At 44.8% G+C, this 16,621-nt stretch overlaps 1 protein-coding gene across 3 annotated transcripts in view; it reads left to right on the top strand.

Moving 5' to 3' along the window:
• SIPA1L2 (signal induced proliferation associated 1 like 2) overlaps positions 1–15,360 on the top strand; it is a 261,170-nt gene extending 245,810 nt beyond the window's left edge. For 2 of the 3 annotated variants that reach the window (XM_066236177.1, XM_066236182.1), the window contains exons 19-21: positions 9,336–9,459; positions 10,266–10,347; positions 14,164–15,360. In XM_066236177.1, the coding sequence (XP_066092274.1) occupies positions 9,336–9,459; positions 10,266–10,347; positions 14,164–14,310 (353 nt within the window). In that variant the 3' untranslated portion in view covers positions 14,311–15,360. Of the gene's footprint in view, positions 1–8,764; positions 8,819–9,335; positions 9,460–10,265; positions 10,348–14,163 lie in introns of all 3 variants that reach the window. The other variant, XM_066236189.1, reaches the window with a different exon arrangement.
• Positions 15,361–16,621: the final 1,261 nt, after the last annotated feature.

Below are 16,621 nucleotides of genomic sequence, written 5' to 3'. Positions count from 1 at the left end.
TACCACCCATGGCAGCTTGTGATGTAGTCATTCACCTATGCTTCAGAGCTGAATTTGACACTGGAACGTGAGCTTAGGAATTTAGAATTTGCTATACCATTCAGGAATGGAGCAGAGCAACAGTGAATTGGCCCTGATTATGGACGCTTACGTGTGTTTAAACTCTTTCAATGCAGAGAATATAATGTCTACAATATTCTCAGGGGTGAGGGTCTGCAGGTGTCCTGTGCCCAGGAGTTCCGTGCGGCCCCTCAGAGGGTGGAGTGTGTCCAGGCCTCGGTGCTGAGTGCACGGCAATAGATGTGGGATTAAATAAGAATAATAGAAACAAAACACAAGCAGGAAACTCCCAACCGTTTGGAAAGTTTGAAATATTACTATAATAAGGAACAAAGAAGATCAGCTTTTGTTTTGCTTTGGTTTGTTTTGTTCTTTTGGTTTTTTGGTGAGTGATGATGAAAAAGATGCTGCCTATTAAAATCTTTGGACTACAGCCAGAGAGTAGTCCTTAAATAAAACAATATTATTTCAGAAACACATATTTTAATTTAAAAAAACATGAAAATTAACTAACTGAACTGGACTTCAAAATGATGAGTTTTCTTTCAATGTTGATAATTCAGTGTAAACTTGATCAAAAAATGAAAATTACAAGTGAACAATATTAGAAATGAGAAATAAAATTAGTGCCTGACCAGGCTGTGGCGCAGTGGATGGAGTGTCGGACTGGGATGCTGAGAACCCAGGTTCAAGACCCCGAGGTCACCAGCTTGAGCACGGACTCCTCTGGTTTGAGCAAAGCTCACCAGCTTGGACCCAAGGTCGCTGGCTCGAGCAAGGGGTTACTCGGTTCTCTGAAGGCCTGCGGTCAAGGCACATATGGGAAAGCAATCAATGAACAACTAAGGTGTCACAATGTGCAATGATTGATGCTTCTCATCTCTCCCTTCCTATCTGTCTGCCCCTGTCTATCCCTCAGTCTGACTCTCTCTCTGTCTCTGTAAAAAAAAAAAAAAAAGTATTAAGTAATATATAGAGATTTGATAATTAAAGAATGTAAGCATTGACATAGGAATAAATCTGATAAGGTCATTTATTACAAGAAAAGGGGGGAGAACATAAGAAACAATCCAAGGTCAAGTGTGCAAGGCACTGAAATGGTTACTCAAGAATATCACTAAATCCCACATATCACATGAAACTGAGGTTACAGTTAATTGTTTCAAAGAATAATGATGCCCTTGAAAAAAATTTTCTTTAAATTTAGAAACAGCCTTATTGCATAATACGATTCTTTCCTGATAACACACACACACACACACACAAATCATAAGGCAATCCTGGTAATTAGTATTGATGTGAGAAAGCTTAAATGAGATTCAGTAGTAAATTTTAAAAAGATTATTCTAAACTTTAGATGGTTTAATTATAAGTTACAGTAGATGAAGTAGTTAAAAGTTATATCAATTTCACAAAAAGGGTATGTATGATATAATCAGAACCTCTTTTGAATAAAAATTAAGATTTAAGAAGTACCTTCAAAGCTTAACAAAGGAAATCTACTCTTATTACAAGTATTTGCATAATAATTAATAGAAAAATGTTTATAACCATAGCCCTTAAATCGAGAAACCATACAAGAGTATCTTCTGAGACCATGTCCTTTTATTGTGTATTGGAATCCTTGGTGTTTATACAAACAATGCAAAGGAAAAAAAGGAATAAATTTTGGAGGTAAATATTTATAGATATGCTTCTATATCTAGAAAATAGGGAAGATCAAAGGAAATTAATAGAGATTATAAAATTATTATTATTATTTTTTTTAGTGAGAAGAGGGGAGGCAGAGAGACAAACTCCTGCATGTGCCCCAACCGGGATTCACTAGGAAAGCCCACTAGGGGGCGATCTGCCCATTGGGGGCCTGAGGCAGAGGCCAAGGAGCCATCCTAAGCCTGAGGCCAATTCACTCAAAACTAATCAAGCCATGGTCTGCAGGAGGGGAGGAGAGGAAGAAGAGGGAGAGGGAGAGAAGCAGATGGTCATTTTTTCTGTGTACCCTGACTGGGAATTGAACCTGGGACAACCACACACAGAGCCAAGACTCTACCACTGAGCAAACTGGCCAATGCCTAAAGATTATAAAATAAAGTAGGTAAGATATTTTAAAATATATTTTATGTTTATATAGGCACCATTTAAAGTCATTGTTTATTTCTTTATTTGTTTCTGTATAACAAAACCACCCCCTGAAAACAATGTAACTTATAATTAAAAGTTTTTCTTTTATTAAACCATCTAAACTCTTGCCAATTTCAATGAATAATCTTTTTAATTTACTACTGAATCTCATTTAAGCTTTCTCACATCAATACTAATGACCAGGATTGCCTTATGATTTTGTGTGTGTGTGTGTTATCAGGAATGAATCCTGTTATGCAATGGCTGAAACAATGGTGTATCAAGTCTCATGACTCTGGGTTGGGTAGGCTCTTCTGGGTGGTTCTTCAGCTCGCTGGGGGGTCAGCTGGGGTCTCGTGTAGCTGTGTTCAGCTAGAGCTCTGCTGAGACCAAAACACTAAGGCAACTTCACTCATGTGTCTGTGTCTGGATGGCTGGGGCCTGGCTGGACTAATGTCTCCAGCTGGTAGTTGTACTTCTTTGCATGTGGCTTTAGGGAGCAGGAGAGCAAAAGCAGGAGCTGCAGCACTTCTCTAGACTGGTCTTGAACTCGTCATATCTACCACATTCTGTTGGACATAAAGCAGGTCACAAGGCCAGCCCAGATTCCGAGCTGGCAGGTGCACACAACCCTCTCTCAGGACAGTCTTCCACTATAACAATAATAAAGAATACCTTAGATACATCAGCAAGATCAAATTATGAATTCTTTGGGAATTAAGCCATCATTAGAATGAGAAAATTCAAAGAAACAGTTCAGTAACTGAAAGCCTTGATATATACAAGGATAGGAATGGCCAGAAAGCTCACAGTAAAGATGACAGTCCTTCCTGAATTAATTTATAACCTTAATTTATAATGGGAAGCAATTTTGTTTCAGATATCTAAAGGATATATTAAAGAACTTAATTGCATCCACTTGGAAAATAGATGAACAATGTTCAACAAATCTATTACAAATCAATAATAATAATTAAAGCAACATTATAATGATTAAAAAATATAAATGAGTCTTTAAAGAAATATAAAGATCCCAGTCCAAAGTCTGAATATACTTGAATTCAATGGGAATGCAATTTATATACTCTATCTGGATTTAAGAATTTAAAAAGTCTGTTCTAGAAGAAATAAAGAAAGGAAATTATTGTTTAGGAAGCATGGTAATGCTTTAATTATGGATTAATGAGAACATATACCAAATGTTGTATGGCCAAATAAATATTTAGCTCTTTTATGAACTTGAAAGAGAACATTAAAATAAAAAGGGAAATATGGGGGAAGATTTATAATAAATGTGGTGGATAAAACCAGGATATCTCAAGTGCCTGAAGGAACTTAGCCAGCAATAAGCATCAAACTCCTGACCAACAACGGTCAAGGCATGTGGATGCACAGCCTCCAAAAGCAGAGTCACACCATGAATGAGTCCTTGAGAAAATACTCAGCCACGCATATAAATTTCAGCAATAATGAGCCACCAGCTCACACATTTTGAATATGAAAAATGATTCTGTGGCTCTGGGAGGCTATGAAGAACACAGCTGGTATCATTATAAAGATTATAATATGATCCATCTTTCTGTTCCAGCAATATAACAACATGCACCTAGAGCCAGAAATGTACCCACCCTTTGACCAGAAATCTGACTCCTGAAAACTTGGTTTCCTGGAAATTATGAAAACAAAGAAGAAAAAAAAAAACTTCCAACAGAGAAAGACTATACAACATTATTCAAATTTAATTAATAAGTGAACAGATAGGTAACCAAACTACCCAAAAACGAATGTCAAAAAGTAGAGAATGCTTTCAGAAGTTTGTGGGGGAGAAGGTACATTATTTCCCCATCTATTAGACGCCCTCATGTATAAGATGCACCTTAATTTTGGGACCCAAAATTTGAAAAAAAATTTATTACATAAAGTTATTAAACTGAAGTTTTATTCATCATAAAATTCATACAACTTCTCATCACTGGCAAAACTCCCATCCATTAGCTTGTCCTCATCTGTGTCTGATGATGAATCACTGTCTTCAACAATGAGCACAAAAACAAGCATGAAAAAGCAGGAAATGCAAGTAAAAAAACTACAACCACTATATAAGACGCATCCAGTTAATCAGACCCCAAATTTTTTGGAAAAAGATGCATCTTATACATGGGGAAATATGGTAAGTTACATGCACTGTGCACTCCTCATTGGCGCCTGAGCCTCCTGGCTCCTGTGTCCTGTGAAGAGAAAAATCTAGCAGAGTCACAGTTCAGATCTGTTTTAATGTGTGCATGTATTTTGTTTGGTGGGGGTGAGATGTAAGCCTTTGCACATCCAAACTCCTAAGTAAAATTGAAGATCTGTGCAATACAATATAGTCACCCCTTTGTCAGCCTCATAGAGTTCATTTTTTTCCTTGGGTAGACTGAAAGGTGCAGGTGTTCTGAGTAATACCTGTACCAGGTTCCACCCTCAAGTGCGGTCAAGGGAACACACCCAGCTAGAACAGGCTGCAGGACAACGGGGAAGCAGCGAGGGACTATATTGAAAGGTTTCTAGGATTTAAAGTAATTCTTTTTTTTTTTTTTTTAAATAAATTTTTATTAATGGTAATGGGATGACATTAATAAATCAGGGTACATATATTCAAAGAAAACATGTCTAGGTTATTTTGTCATTAAATTATGTTGCGTACCCCTCGCCCAAAGTCAGATTGTCCTCCGCCACCCTCTATCTAGTTCTCTGTGCCCCTCCCCCTCCCCCTAACTCTCTCCCTCCCTCCCTCCCATGTCCTCCCTCCCCCTACCCCTGGTAACCACCACACTCTTGTCCATGTCTAGTAGTTCTTATTTAGCAAAATGGTGTGTTCTTGAGCATTTGTTGAGTGGCTGATGTTTTGAATGAAAATAGGCTTAAAAGATCAAATTACAGCCTGACCAGGCAGTGGCACAATGAATAGAGTGTTGGACTGGGTTGCAGAGGACTCAGGTTTGAAACCCCAAGGTCACCAACTTGAGCGCAGGCTCATCCAGCTTGAGTGTGGGCTCACCAGCTTGAGCATAGGGTTGCTGGCTTGAGCAAGGGATCATAGACATGACTCCATGGTTGCTGGCTTGAGCCCAAGATTGCTCACTTGAACTAGGAGTCACTCTGCCTGTACCCCCCAGGTCAAGGCACATATGAGAAAGCAATTAATGAACAATGAAGGTGCCACAACAAAGAATTGATGCTTCTCATCTCTCTCCCTTCCTGTCTGTCCCTCTCTCAGTTTCTCTCTCCATCTCTCTCACAAAAAGAAAAAGAAAAGAAAAGAAAATTACAAACCTGTGGTTGGATTCCAGGTCCCACATGCTGGCCCTCCACTCTGGTGTCAGTTCTCCACCCTTGGGGTGTCTGTGTCCTCTTCCCGCAGGCACATGGATGCATTAGTGTCCCAGGTGCACAAGGAGTTAACTCATTTATCGGGGACCAGTACAGGAACGAAGTATTCCACATAAGTATATTTTCTGAAAAAATAGAAGTTTATCATTTTAATTTAATTTTGTATGTCCTACATGCCTTGGTTTCTTAGAGCTTAATTATATAAATACATTTTTATGGAGAGAACTTTTTCAGTTCTGAAGCTCCAATTTAAAGTTGATAAAGTTGTCAAAGGTACTGATACTTAACTACTCTGATGAAATCACTGTGTGAGTGTGTTGTGTGCACAATATCGACAATGTCTATAACTCCTAAAGCAATACTAATTAGTTCTAAAAAATGGAGAAGAAAAATGACACAACCACTTAGTGAAAAATGCAAAGTTAATTTAACATAGTAAATTGACTTAAATTATCTCGAGTGAGGAAGTTGTTTTATGTCAAGAACAATGGTTTTATGTTAAATGAGGAATAATTCCAGAGCTTTCTTTATTATTCAGAGGCAGATTCTAAATTGTTATCTTTCTACATCCATCAACAGGCTGTAAATGGCCTAAATCATGTATTTTATGTTTAAAGTTCAGTGTAATCTTTTTTTTTCTTTCATGGTTGTCAGTTAAGTCAGTTTTCTGCAATTTGATAAGCAAACTTGTCAGAATCAGACCTTTAATTTCCTAAAGGTCATTAAAAGCCCCAGCTTTTCTTTAATTTGTAGTTGTAGCAAAGACATCTTATTGGAGCCTCATACTGGCATGTCCTGAATGGTGCAAGTCCTGTCCTCTAATTCCATGCACTGGGCAGACATGACTAGTTGCTTTGAGCATACACCCCACTGGATCCGCCTCGGTCCTAGGGCGCTGTGACAGCTCTCCCACAACCTGGCTGGGGTTGTGGGAACAATTTGCAGGCAACTACTTTGCCTGTTGACTGTTCATCCTCTGTTCAGAGCTAAACCCACTCAAATAAGAAACTGACATTAAAAGGTTTTTTTTATTATTATTTGAAGGGATTGATTGTTTCCTGTGTAAGCCATGCCTGCTGCTCCCCCTGGCCAAACTGGCTTGCACAGGAAAGAGTGAGTATGGTTGTGTGCGGAACGTGGGTGGCTTGTCTTTCCTTTGCTCACTGTTTATGTGGTTTGTATACCACACCCCCTTCTTACAGTTTTGTCTGTGCCTTTTGGTTCCTTGTCAGTAATTACTTAGTTACTGAATATTTATCATCACAGAAGTAAGCCGTGAAGGAATAAAGCTTCCCCTGGAAACCCGCTGAGATTAGCCATCTTACAGGGGAGTCTAGTGCCTGTTCCTAATCAAGTCACATTCTGTTTGCATTTTAACCTCCCACACTCTTCAGATCCAAAGTGAAATTCTCTTTGTGAGAGTACATGGCTGGCAAAACTCTCCTTTGGCTTCTTGCCTCCTGACCAGTAGGACCTTGTTCCTCCCCAAGGAATGTTTGAGTGGCTGCAGTAGCAAGTTCTGTTTATGCCAACTACAGGGGTATTTTATAAATTAAGGTAAAAATAGAGGATACTAAGACATTTTTTATTCAGAGATTTAGACTAGACTCTCAGACTCAAATATATTAGGAAGACAGAAGCTAAGTAAATTATCGCTGGGTTGCGTAAAATATGGATGAGTCAATGGAACTCTTAAAATTGAGAAAACTTTTTATCTTCTTTTGACATTTGTTATTTTTCCCACTCCAGTAGCTAAAGTCTCTGAAATAAAAATGCATCTGCCATTGATTTCTTTTTCTTTTTTTAAGTCTGAGGTGTTCCCTTATTTGGGAACATTGCAGGGCAGAGGGTTACCTTGGATGTCACGGCAGCCCACCCCCATAGAGCTGCTCACCCCCAGCCAGAACACTCAGCGTTCCTGCCCCACTTCTGCATCATATCCTGTCCCTCGTGGAAGTAGGCAGTGTCCAAATTAGGCTGTTAATCTTATTTCAATTACAAACGTTTTCATCACATGCAAAAACCAAACTGGGAACACAACTCTCTCGAGGATGTCTGGTTACAGAAGGTTTGTCATCTTGACGAAGATATGATGTGCTAGTTGAAAGACATCTGTGTACCTGTCACAGGTGTGATGTAGGAAAGCGGGATGCGAGGCTGGAGAGCTTCCTGTGAAATCAGTCTCTTCACATGCTCTCAGCCTCTGTGGGGCACTTTCTGCCCAGTGCCTGGTCCATCCTGGCTTCCCCTGTGCTCCTGGCAGCCTCCCTATCACCATCCTTCCCAATTAACAGGGAGTGTGTGACCTGCCATAAACCAGACAAATAGGTAGCCTCATTAGAAGACGCATCCAGCAGCCAGAGGGAGACAGTGCAATAAATTAAAAACAGAGCCCACCTGACAGGGACCCCAGTGCCATTTCTCAGCCATTAAATCTCATGAAAAAGATGCCACCGTACTAAAACATCTGATACATCACTCGGATTCCAACTGTAGAAACATATGCCTGCTCGGGCACCAAGGGCAAAGAAACCGGAGAGTGTGGGCCATGGATAATTAATATAGTCTTCACTCTCACCTCCACCTTGTTGAAAAACAGGACTTTTTTGTGCATGCCAGTCAATATTTCTGGACCAGAGTTCAGCCCCCAGAGTCAGTCTGGTGCCAACTCAATAGTATATTCCCGTTCCTGTCTAGAGCTCACATTGGCTATGAAGTTAAGGGCCAAGAACAGAAGTGGTCAGAAAAGAACTGTGCTCAGATAACACCGGAAAGCCGTACTGGTCATGGTCACTGCTTTGCCCCTCAGCTCTTCCTCTGAATGTTTCCAGTGAGATTGTGTAGCTCATCTGTCACCACTATCTTTACATTCATGGAGTGGGTTACTTAAGCAGACCCACAATGGTCACAGTCTTACTGTTGGATCTGCATGTGTGGAGCACAACACTGATCTCTGTTGTACCCGACAGCTGTGCCAGGACCTTTCCACACAAAATGTATACTCTCACTATATTGTGTGCCATTGCATAATATTGGCTCTCAGGCTACTCTGGTGTAGCAGAACACATACACGCAGGTGTGTGCACACATACATGTAAGTGCACACATACAATTTTCACAGATCCCATTATGTGAGCTGCCTGTGCACCCGAAGGCTCTCCAGTACGCAGAGACATTACTGTTCATAGGAAAATTCTGAATCTTATTTCAGGTCTTGACTCAGATGAAGAACTTGGTCTGCTCTATCACCACACGTCCTCTCTAGGTGATTGTCTGGGCTGCTCGCAGGCTCTCACTAGTCTGTAACCTCTCCCTTGTATTTCATGTGTCTGCACGTCTGCATGGTCATTCAAGCTGGGAGGGCTGGGCATGCCCAGGGGAGATGTGTCCTGGTCATTGGGTCTCAAGGATGCTCTCTGGGATTGTGGGAGCTTAAAGAAAGTCATTTCCTTGGTCCTGTTAATCAGCCAAGTCGTCATCCAGCACTGAGTTTGCGCACCACCAGCCACTCTAGCATTTGGGAATATGGATGGAAGAAAGCCCATTGGCTCCAGCAAACCCAGTGTCCGCTGACTGTCCCATGGCTGTGGTGTCATGTGCCATGCCGCTCGGAGGGGCAGTCAATCACAGTGCTGATTGTCAGCAGCTTGCCTGCACTTTTTTGTTTTGTTTTGTTAACTGATTTAGGGTGAGGGGAGGTTTAATTACTAAGTTTATTTCTGCAGAGAACTAGTGCCTTGGTGTTATTATAATCCCCCCTTTTGTGTATCTCCCCTCCCCAGACCAGAGAGTGGCGTCCTTCTGCACCCTGACGGACATGCAGCATGGACAGGGCTTGGACGAGGCCCAGGAGCTGCCTCTGTGTGTCGATCCAGGCAGTAGCAAAGATTTCATGGATGCAACTGGGTATGTGAGCCCCTGCGGCCCCCACTTTCCACTGCCCCAGGCCCCTGTCACTAGCAGAGATCAGCTAACCAGGGGCAGAACAGAGACTATCGTGAGGGGGGACTGACCCTGCTGGGATGGACAGGGCTGGGCAGCACAACTGCTCTGCTCCCCGGGTGGGTCCTGCCCACTGTGGTGTGTGCAGGCCATGCCCACAATGTGAGGTTTCCCTACAGAGAGTGTGGGCCCCACATCCACATCTGCTGCCTAATTACTATGGCAGCACCAGACAGGGACACCTCGCTGACAGCCGTGCACCTGCCAGCGTGAGTGTGCTGATCTGCCTAACTTCCACTGAAGTGTGTTGAGAACGAACCATGTCTTTTCTGTGTTCTTAATGTGTTTGTCACCTGTGGACTATATATGCTTTACCCGTGTCATCCACTTCTAATTTCAAGTTTTATATGAACTTGAGTGACATTAACTTGCATTTTACCTTGGTAATGATGAAGGAAGGCAGTTTGGGGAAACTGAAACTATATATGATTCCCAGGACTTCATTTGGGTTTATCTTGTCTCCACTGCATTCACTGAGATTATCTATCTTCTGTATATGCCTAGAGAGATTCTGAAACCCACTTAAATTGTTAGAGGTAGAGAGGGGTTTCCACAAAAGCAGCAGTATGTCCACTCTCCAAATCTGATGTCAGCTGGGCTCTGAGCACATGAAAGAATTGTAGAATGAGAACTTGACAGGCAAAGTGACTGAATGCAGTATCTTGACTTCAGTGCCCCGGAGTCTCTCTAACTCTGTCCTGTCTTGCTAGGGAGCGGTCCCCATCCACACTAACCGGCAAAGTCAATCAGCTGGAGCTGATTCTTCGACAGCTCCAGACTGACCTTCAGAAGGTAAGGCAGTCAATCTGTTAGGTGTCTCTTACACGGTGAGAGCTTCTAATTACTAGAAATAAAAATGAGACTTGGGGAAGGTAGCTGCCCTAACCCAAAGCCAACAACAAGCAAAAACAGCAGCTCTTGCGATCTCCTGGTTTCTGGCCTGCAGCTGATACACTTCATCGTAGGGGAACACGAGAAGCACAGCAGAGAGGACTAACATGGGGGAGCCTTTGGCTGCCAGACTTCAGAGTGGAGCAAACACGCCGCAGGCTAGTGAGATTCGGCTCCTGGGTTAGTAGTCGTACTCACTGTCAGGCGCTGACCCAGCAGGAGTTACTTGTGGCCAGAAAGCCTGTCTCCATAAGCTCCCGGTTCCCAGAGTCCCCGACACCCTCACCACGCAGCTCCTGCTACACCCTCACTCTGTACATGGTCAGTCCTCAGAAGGGAGGTAACTCATCCACGACGTGTGCTGACCTGTGTCTCCAGCAGGTGGGGTGGAGTGGAGTGCAGGGCCTGGAGGGCGCTGGCGGGCGGGGAAGCATCATGGGGAGGGTTTTCTTCTTGTGCCCGTTAAGAAAGGGAGAGCCCTGGCCGGTTGGCTCAGCGGTAGAGCGTCGGCCTAGCGTGCGGAGGACCCGGGTTCGATTCCCGGCCAGGGCATACAGGAGAAGCGCCCATTTGCTTCTCCACCCCTCCTCCACGCCTTCCTCTCTGTCTCTCTCTTCCCCTCCCACAGCCAAGGCTCCATTGGAGCAAAGATGGCCCGGGCGCTGGGGATGGCTCTGTGGCCTCTGCCTCAGGCGCTAGAGTGGCTCTGGTCGCAACATGGCGATGCCCCGGAGGGACAGAGCATCGCCCCCTGGTGGGCAGAGCGTCACCCCATGGTGGGCGTGCCGGGTGGATCCCGGTTCGGGCGCATGCGGGAGTCTGTCTGACTGTCTCTCCCTGTTTCCAGCTTCAGAAAAATGCAAAAAAAAAAAAAAGAGAAATTACCGTGGGTACGAATGCTGGTGGAAATGGTCCAGTCGGGAAGGGAGTGGTAGTGAGGGTGAAGCAGGAGAGGAAAGCCTGATCCCGCACATGGGGCCGGGGGGCTGGCCTTGGGTCAGTCAGGACAGTTCCTGCGTGGTCACCACAGCAGGATGGTGAGAGTATGAGCGTGTACGTATGTGTGTCTGCACACACACCCATGCATACATACATCCACACACACGTAGTCCAGACAGGTGGATTGACAGAGTCCTCCTCTGATTCCATCATTTTTCTGTCACAGGCTCAGTGGTGGGAAGGAATGGGAGAGGTTTAAGGACAGAGGATAAGGTGGAAGTAGAGACTACCTGGGCTGGACATATTTGGAGGGCTTGCCCAGCAAGGCCAAAGGTGCATTTGAGTTTGCAGCCTCAGTTGCAGTGTCTCTTTGGCATAGTCAGGTGTTCCTCTCCAGCTGGGTGAACAGCTATCCTCATTTGCTAGTAGGAGGGGAGGTTTCCCAGGACACAGAACTTTCAGAGCTGGTTCCAGGAAAACCCTGGGAACTCCACACGGCCCTTCACCCTGTCTGCAGCTCTAGGTGCAGATTGGTTGGAGAGTGAAATTAACCACTGTTAGAGTTTAGACAGGAAATTAAAATGAGGAGCAAGAGACAGGGACTCTGGGGTGAGCATAGGATGTGATTAAAGTGAGGGGCCCAGAATCCCAGCTGGGCAAGAGAAATGTCCTTGAGAGGCATGTTGATGGACAGTGAAAATAAGGTAAGTTTGGCGGATTAGGTGCTAAGTGGATTATTGGAGAAGTGGGTACCTGAGAAGTTTCTTCCTTTTTTAAAAAGAGGTGGTGGTTAGGAAGTGGGAGCTTGAAGCATTTAGGAAGATCGGAATTGTTTGTACCAGGGAGGTCCAGGGGACAGCCACGGGACTGAGGGTTGAGGAGCGTAGGTTTCGAGATAACAGACAGGAGATGATGGGGAGACTAAGCTGCATTTTGAAACCACCACCATACCTGATGCAGGGTGGTGGGGGAGCAAACCACATTCTTGAACCTCCCGTTAATGATGGGAGACAGATCCTATGGGAAGCAGGGGTGGCAGGTCTTATAACCAGATGGCATGCTTCTTGGAGGAGCAGGGAGTTTAGGACCGAGTGGCATCCCTGCTTGATCTCCAGGCCTGTGCTCTTCAGGGCAGTGACCTGGTGGGGGGGACGTGGTGATCCCAGGAGAGCAGGATTCATTACAGCATGAAGAGGAAGAGAATTTCCAGAAAAGAGGTTGAGTGTTTTGAAAGTTTTGGTAACAGAATGTGAGTTCCGTGGGGCACAGTGAAGGGCTTGAGGGCTGGGAGGGTGGGTTTCAAGATCACCGAGAGGAGGTGACAAAGGGACAGAACTAGGATCTTGATGAGGTGGGTGACAGCCACAGCAGGGGCACAGGGGTGTCCTCAATTGTGTTGGGAAGGAGAGTCCCCGTGAGGCTGAATGACAGGAGCTTGAAGCTCTTGTGGTGACTAAGAAAGTGAGGACATGAGCTTGGTCCTCAGGGGGAGTCAGTTCTAATTGAAGCCTCCTCTCCAGACCCCATGTCTTATAGTGGGAGGCGAGGCAGGTGGTGCTGGGAGGCAGGGGAGTGGTCAGGAAACAGTGAGGGCAGTGCCAGACCTGCCCAGGGTGGGGACTGTCTCCTGAAGAGGCGGCATCCACTAGCTCCCCATACCACTGCCCCAGGGCGGCAGAGGCGTCTACTGACTTAGCTGCCAGGTTAGGAGGTCCCATTAAAAAGATAGTCACTGGCCCTGGCCGGTTGGCTCAGCGGTAGAGCGTCGGCCTAGCGTATGGAGGACCCGGGTTCGATTCCCGGCCAGGGCACATAGGAGAAGCGCCCATTTGCTTCTCCACCCCTCCGCCGCGCCTTCCTCTCTGTCTCTCTCTTCCCCTCCCGCAGCCAAGGCTCCATTGGAGCAAAGATGGCCCGGGCGCTGGGGATGGCTCTGTGGCCTCTGCCCCAGGCGCTAGAGTGGCTCTGGTCGCAACATGGCGACGCCCAGGATGGGCAGAGCATTGCCCCCTGGTGGGCGTGCCGGGTGGATCCCGGTCGGGCGCATGCGGGAGTCTGTCTGACTGTCTCTCCCTGTTTCCAGCTTCAGAAAAATGCAAAAAAAAAAAAAAAAAAAAAAAAAAAAAAGATAGTCACTGTTATAATCCAACAGTGGCCCTCTCTCTATTTGGGACAGGATATCTCTGTCAGCATTTGGGAACTGAGACTTGCGTTGTACATATTTGTCACTGTATATTGAAAACTCCAGGTATGATTCTCCTGAAAAATCTGGATTATTTCTACATATGTAGTTTTTAACAGTGACCTCTGAAGGTCATGGAGATGCGTTACAGCCAGGAGGCTTTAGGTACAATGGGAGGCCTGAGTGCTTAGTTTATTATAAACACACCTAGAACCAACAGCTGTGTTGACATCAACTTTGGTGCAGTAAGGAATTTTGCTCAGAGCTGGGCCTTTGCCCAAGGGTATTGTTCTTAACCTCTTTGTAGCCTTCCTGTTTTGGAGAGAGGGTAACTGAAACTGATTAACACCCTTCCTACTGAACAGCTACTCTGATTTCCACTGGGCACAAAGCGGGATGAGCAGAAGGAATGTGTTTCCTTGTTCACTGCCCTGTTTGGAGGCAGACACAAGAGCGGGCACATCATCTCTGAGACACTTACACCCGTCTCCCATCACCAAATAAGCAAATAGGATCTAAGGGGTAAAGGCTGAGGTGCTGCAGCTTAGAAGAGGGTATGGGCAGTGCGGTGACGCGGTCTGTGTCTGCTGTCACAGGAGAAGCAGGACAAAGCTGTTCTGCAGGCAGAGGTGCAGCATCTGCGACAGGACAACAGGAGGCTGCAGGAGGAGTCCCAGACGGCCACAGCCCAGCTGCGCAAGTTCACAGAGTGGTTCTTCAACACCATCGACAAAAAGGCTTAGCCAGCCTGTCCCCGTCCAGGGGCCCCTGGGAAATGTCTAGAGCCCCTTGGAAGCCGCAGACATGTGGTTTAGCCATACGTTAGCCAGTCATGATGTCTTTGCTGTTCTGCTCTGTCGAGCACCATGAGCCCCCGGGAGGGGTCATGGGAGGAAAGCCAGTGTGAAGATGAATGTAACTCCGTGTTGAGATGAATGTAACCCTGTGTCAGTGTAGACCTTCTCTTTTAGACGCTACTAAACCATGCTCTGGCGTGAGAGGTTTAATTTCCTATATATCGGGTAACCTGGTAGAGATGTTAAAGCAATTTATCATAGTTTGGGCTTTAGTATTGTAAAATAAACATGAAAACAAATAATCAGACATATACTTTAATGTAAAGGTGCTCTATTTTTTTGAATGTACAGTAGTTTTATCTCCACAGCCACATTACCATAGCAATAAGAGTGAGGCAAGCAGCTGGAAAAGCCGCATCGGGGAGAGTGAAGCACTGGTGTTTCACACTAGTTTGAATGCAGTTGCTTTAGAGGCTTATTTATTTGCAGGAGCAAACAGTTCCTGAATAGTAACGGTGTTCCGATTTTTTTATTTTTTTAAGATCCTTATGCCTTGTAAATGGCTCACTTAAGTAGTCACTTCAGTCTTGGTTCACTTCTCTAGAGTTCGTGCCCGGCTGGAGGAGAGAGCAAGCACTCACTTCCTAGAACTGTGTCGTGAGCTGGCGGTCCCATGTACAATGCCAAATTATCTGTACAGAGGCTTTGATGAAGTGTCCTGTATTTAACACCCTTATTTAAGCTTATTTAACCTTACATTGTTAATTTTATAAACATAGGGGTGGCCCACACTCGGACGAGGGCGGTGTGGGTAGCAGCAGGCTCAAACGAGACTGGTCTTGCCCAGACCAGACAGAGACGCAGGGTAGAAGTTCTCACAACTGATGCTGCTAGAGGCAAGGTCTTTGTATTGCTTTCCCACTTTTAACTGTTCTTTTTGAGATGAACGTACATTTTGCTTTTTAAATAAATGTTTAAAAGAGTCCACAGAAATAACTGTATTGTCTGGTGAATGTGCATTTTTGTGATCGAATGTGTCAACAGTCTGAGTGTATGTGAATGTATTTTGGATTATTTAGGATCTTTATTGAATATTGCTTAGCCTCCATACACAATCCCAAACTGACTTAAAGAGTGACTAGGACCTATTAATAGCTACTGTGTGCCAGACGTTGATCCCAGCACTTCCCATTCATCTCATTTAACCCTGACAGTATCTTGACTGGGTAGTGGTGGGATACCCACTTTACAGCTTTTCAAACTGAGGCTCAAGGTAAGTGACTTAATAAGGTTGCCCTTTTTTTTAATTAGAATTTTATTTAACAAGGAATTGTTGTTACTGACAAGAAAATATGTACAATAAATATATAAGAATTTGAAAAATCACCAGGAAGGGGTAAACCGTAACTTGGAGTCAAAGGGGAAGACAATACATGGCCACAGTGGGAAGGAACCCACAAGGTGCAAAGTCTCACCCTTCTGAGGATGAAACCATGTCAAGAATTCAGAGGAAGCAGAGTGACGCCAAGAGTTTTCAGGGATTCCTTGTGTGGCCGTCCCACAAGAGGTGTGCTGAGAAATACCCTGACATTCCTGCCAGAGATGCAGCAGGCTCCATAAGGCTGATTCTTTTTGTTGTTATTGTTCTTTTTTATTTTTATTTTATTTTTTTATTACAGAGACAGAGAGAGGGATAGACAGGGACAGACAGGAATGGAGAGAGATGAGAAGCATCAATCATTAGTTTTTCATTGCGCATTGCAACACCTTAGTTGTTTATTGATTGCTTTTCATATGTGCCTTGACTGTGGGCCTTCAGCAGACTGAGTAACCCCTTGCTGGAGCCAGCGACCTTGGGTTCAAGCTGTTGGGCTTTTGCTCAAACCAGATGAGCCCGTGCTCAAGCTGGTGACCTCGGGGTCTCGAACCTGGGTCCTCTGCATCCCAGTCCGATGCTCTGTCCACTGCGCCACCACCTGGTCAGGCATAAGGCTGGTTCTTGAAGCCACCTTCTCCAGGCGACTCGCAAAATGCACTTTTTTTTTTTTCAGGGAGTTGGGGCGAACTGGCTAGATGTCTCTCTTTCCTGTCACTGTGCCAGGCCCTATGCTCAGAGCAGAAGAGCCAACATGACAAAGTTCAGCCAGGCCTGGCTTCATGGAGCCCACAGTCTATCATGGGGAGACAGACAGACAGTGATTCTAGTATGTGAAAGATAAAAATAAAGGGTCTGGGGTGGCCTCCCTTAACTAGTTAC

This window comes from Saccopteryx bilineata, chromosome 1 (genome assembly GCF_036850765.1).
Source record: "Saccopteryx bilineata isolate mSacBil1 chromosome 1, mSacBil1_pri_phased_curated, whole genome shotgun sequence".
Classification (NCBI taxonomy): Eukaryota; Metazoa; Chordata; class Mammalia; order Chiroptera; family Emballonuridae; genus Saccopteryx; species Saccopteryx bilineata.
The sequence above is the reverse complement of the archived record's forward strand: the minus strand, read 5'-3'. Positions and strand labels throughout refer to the sequence as shown.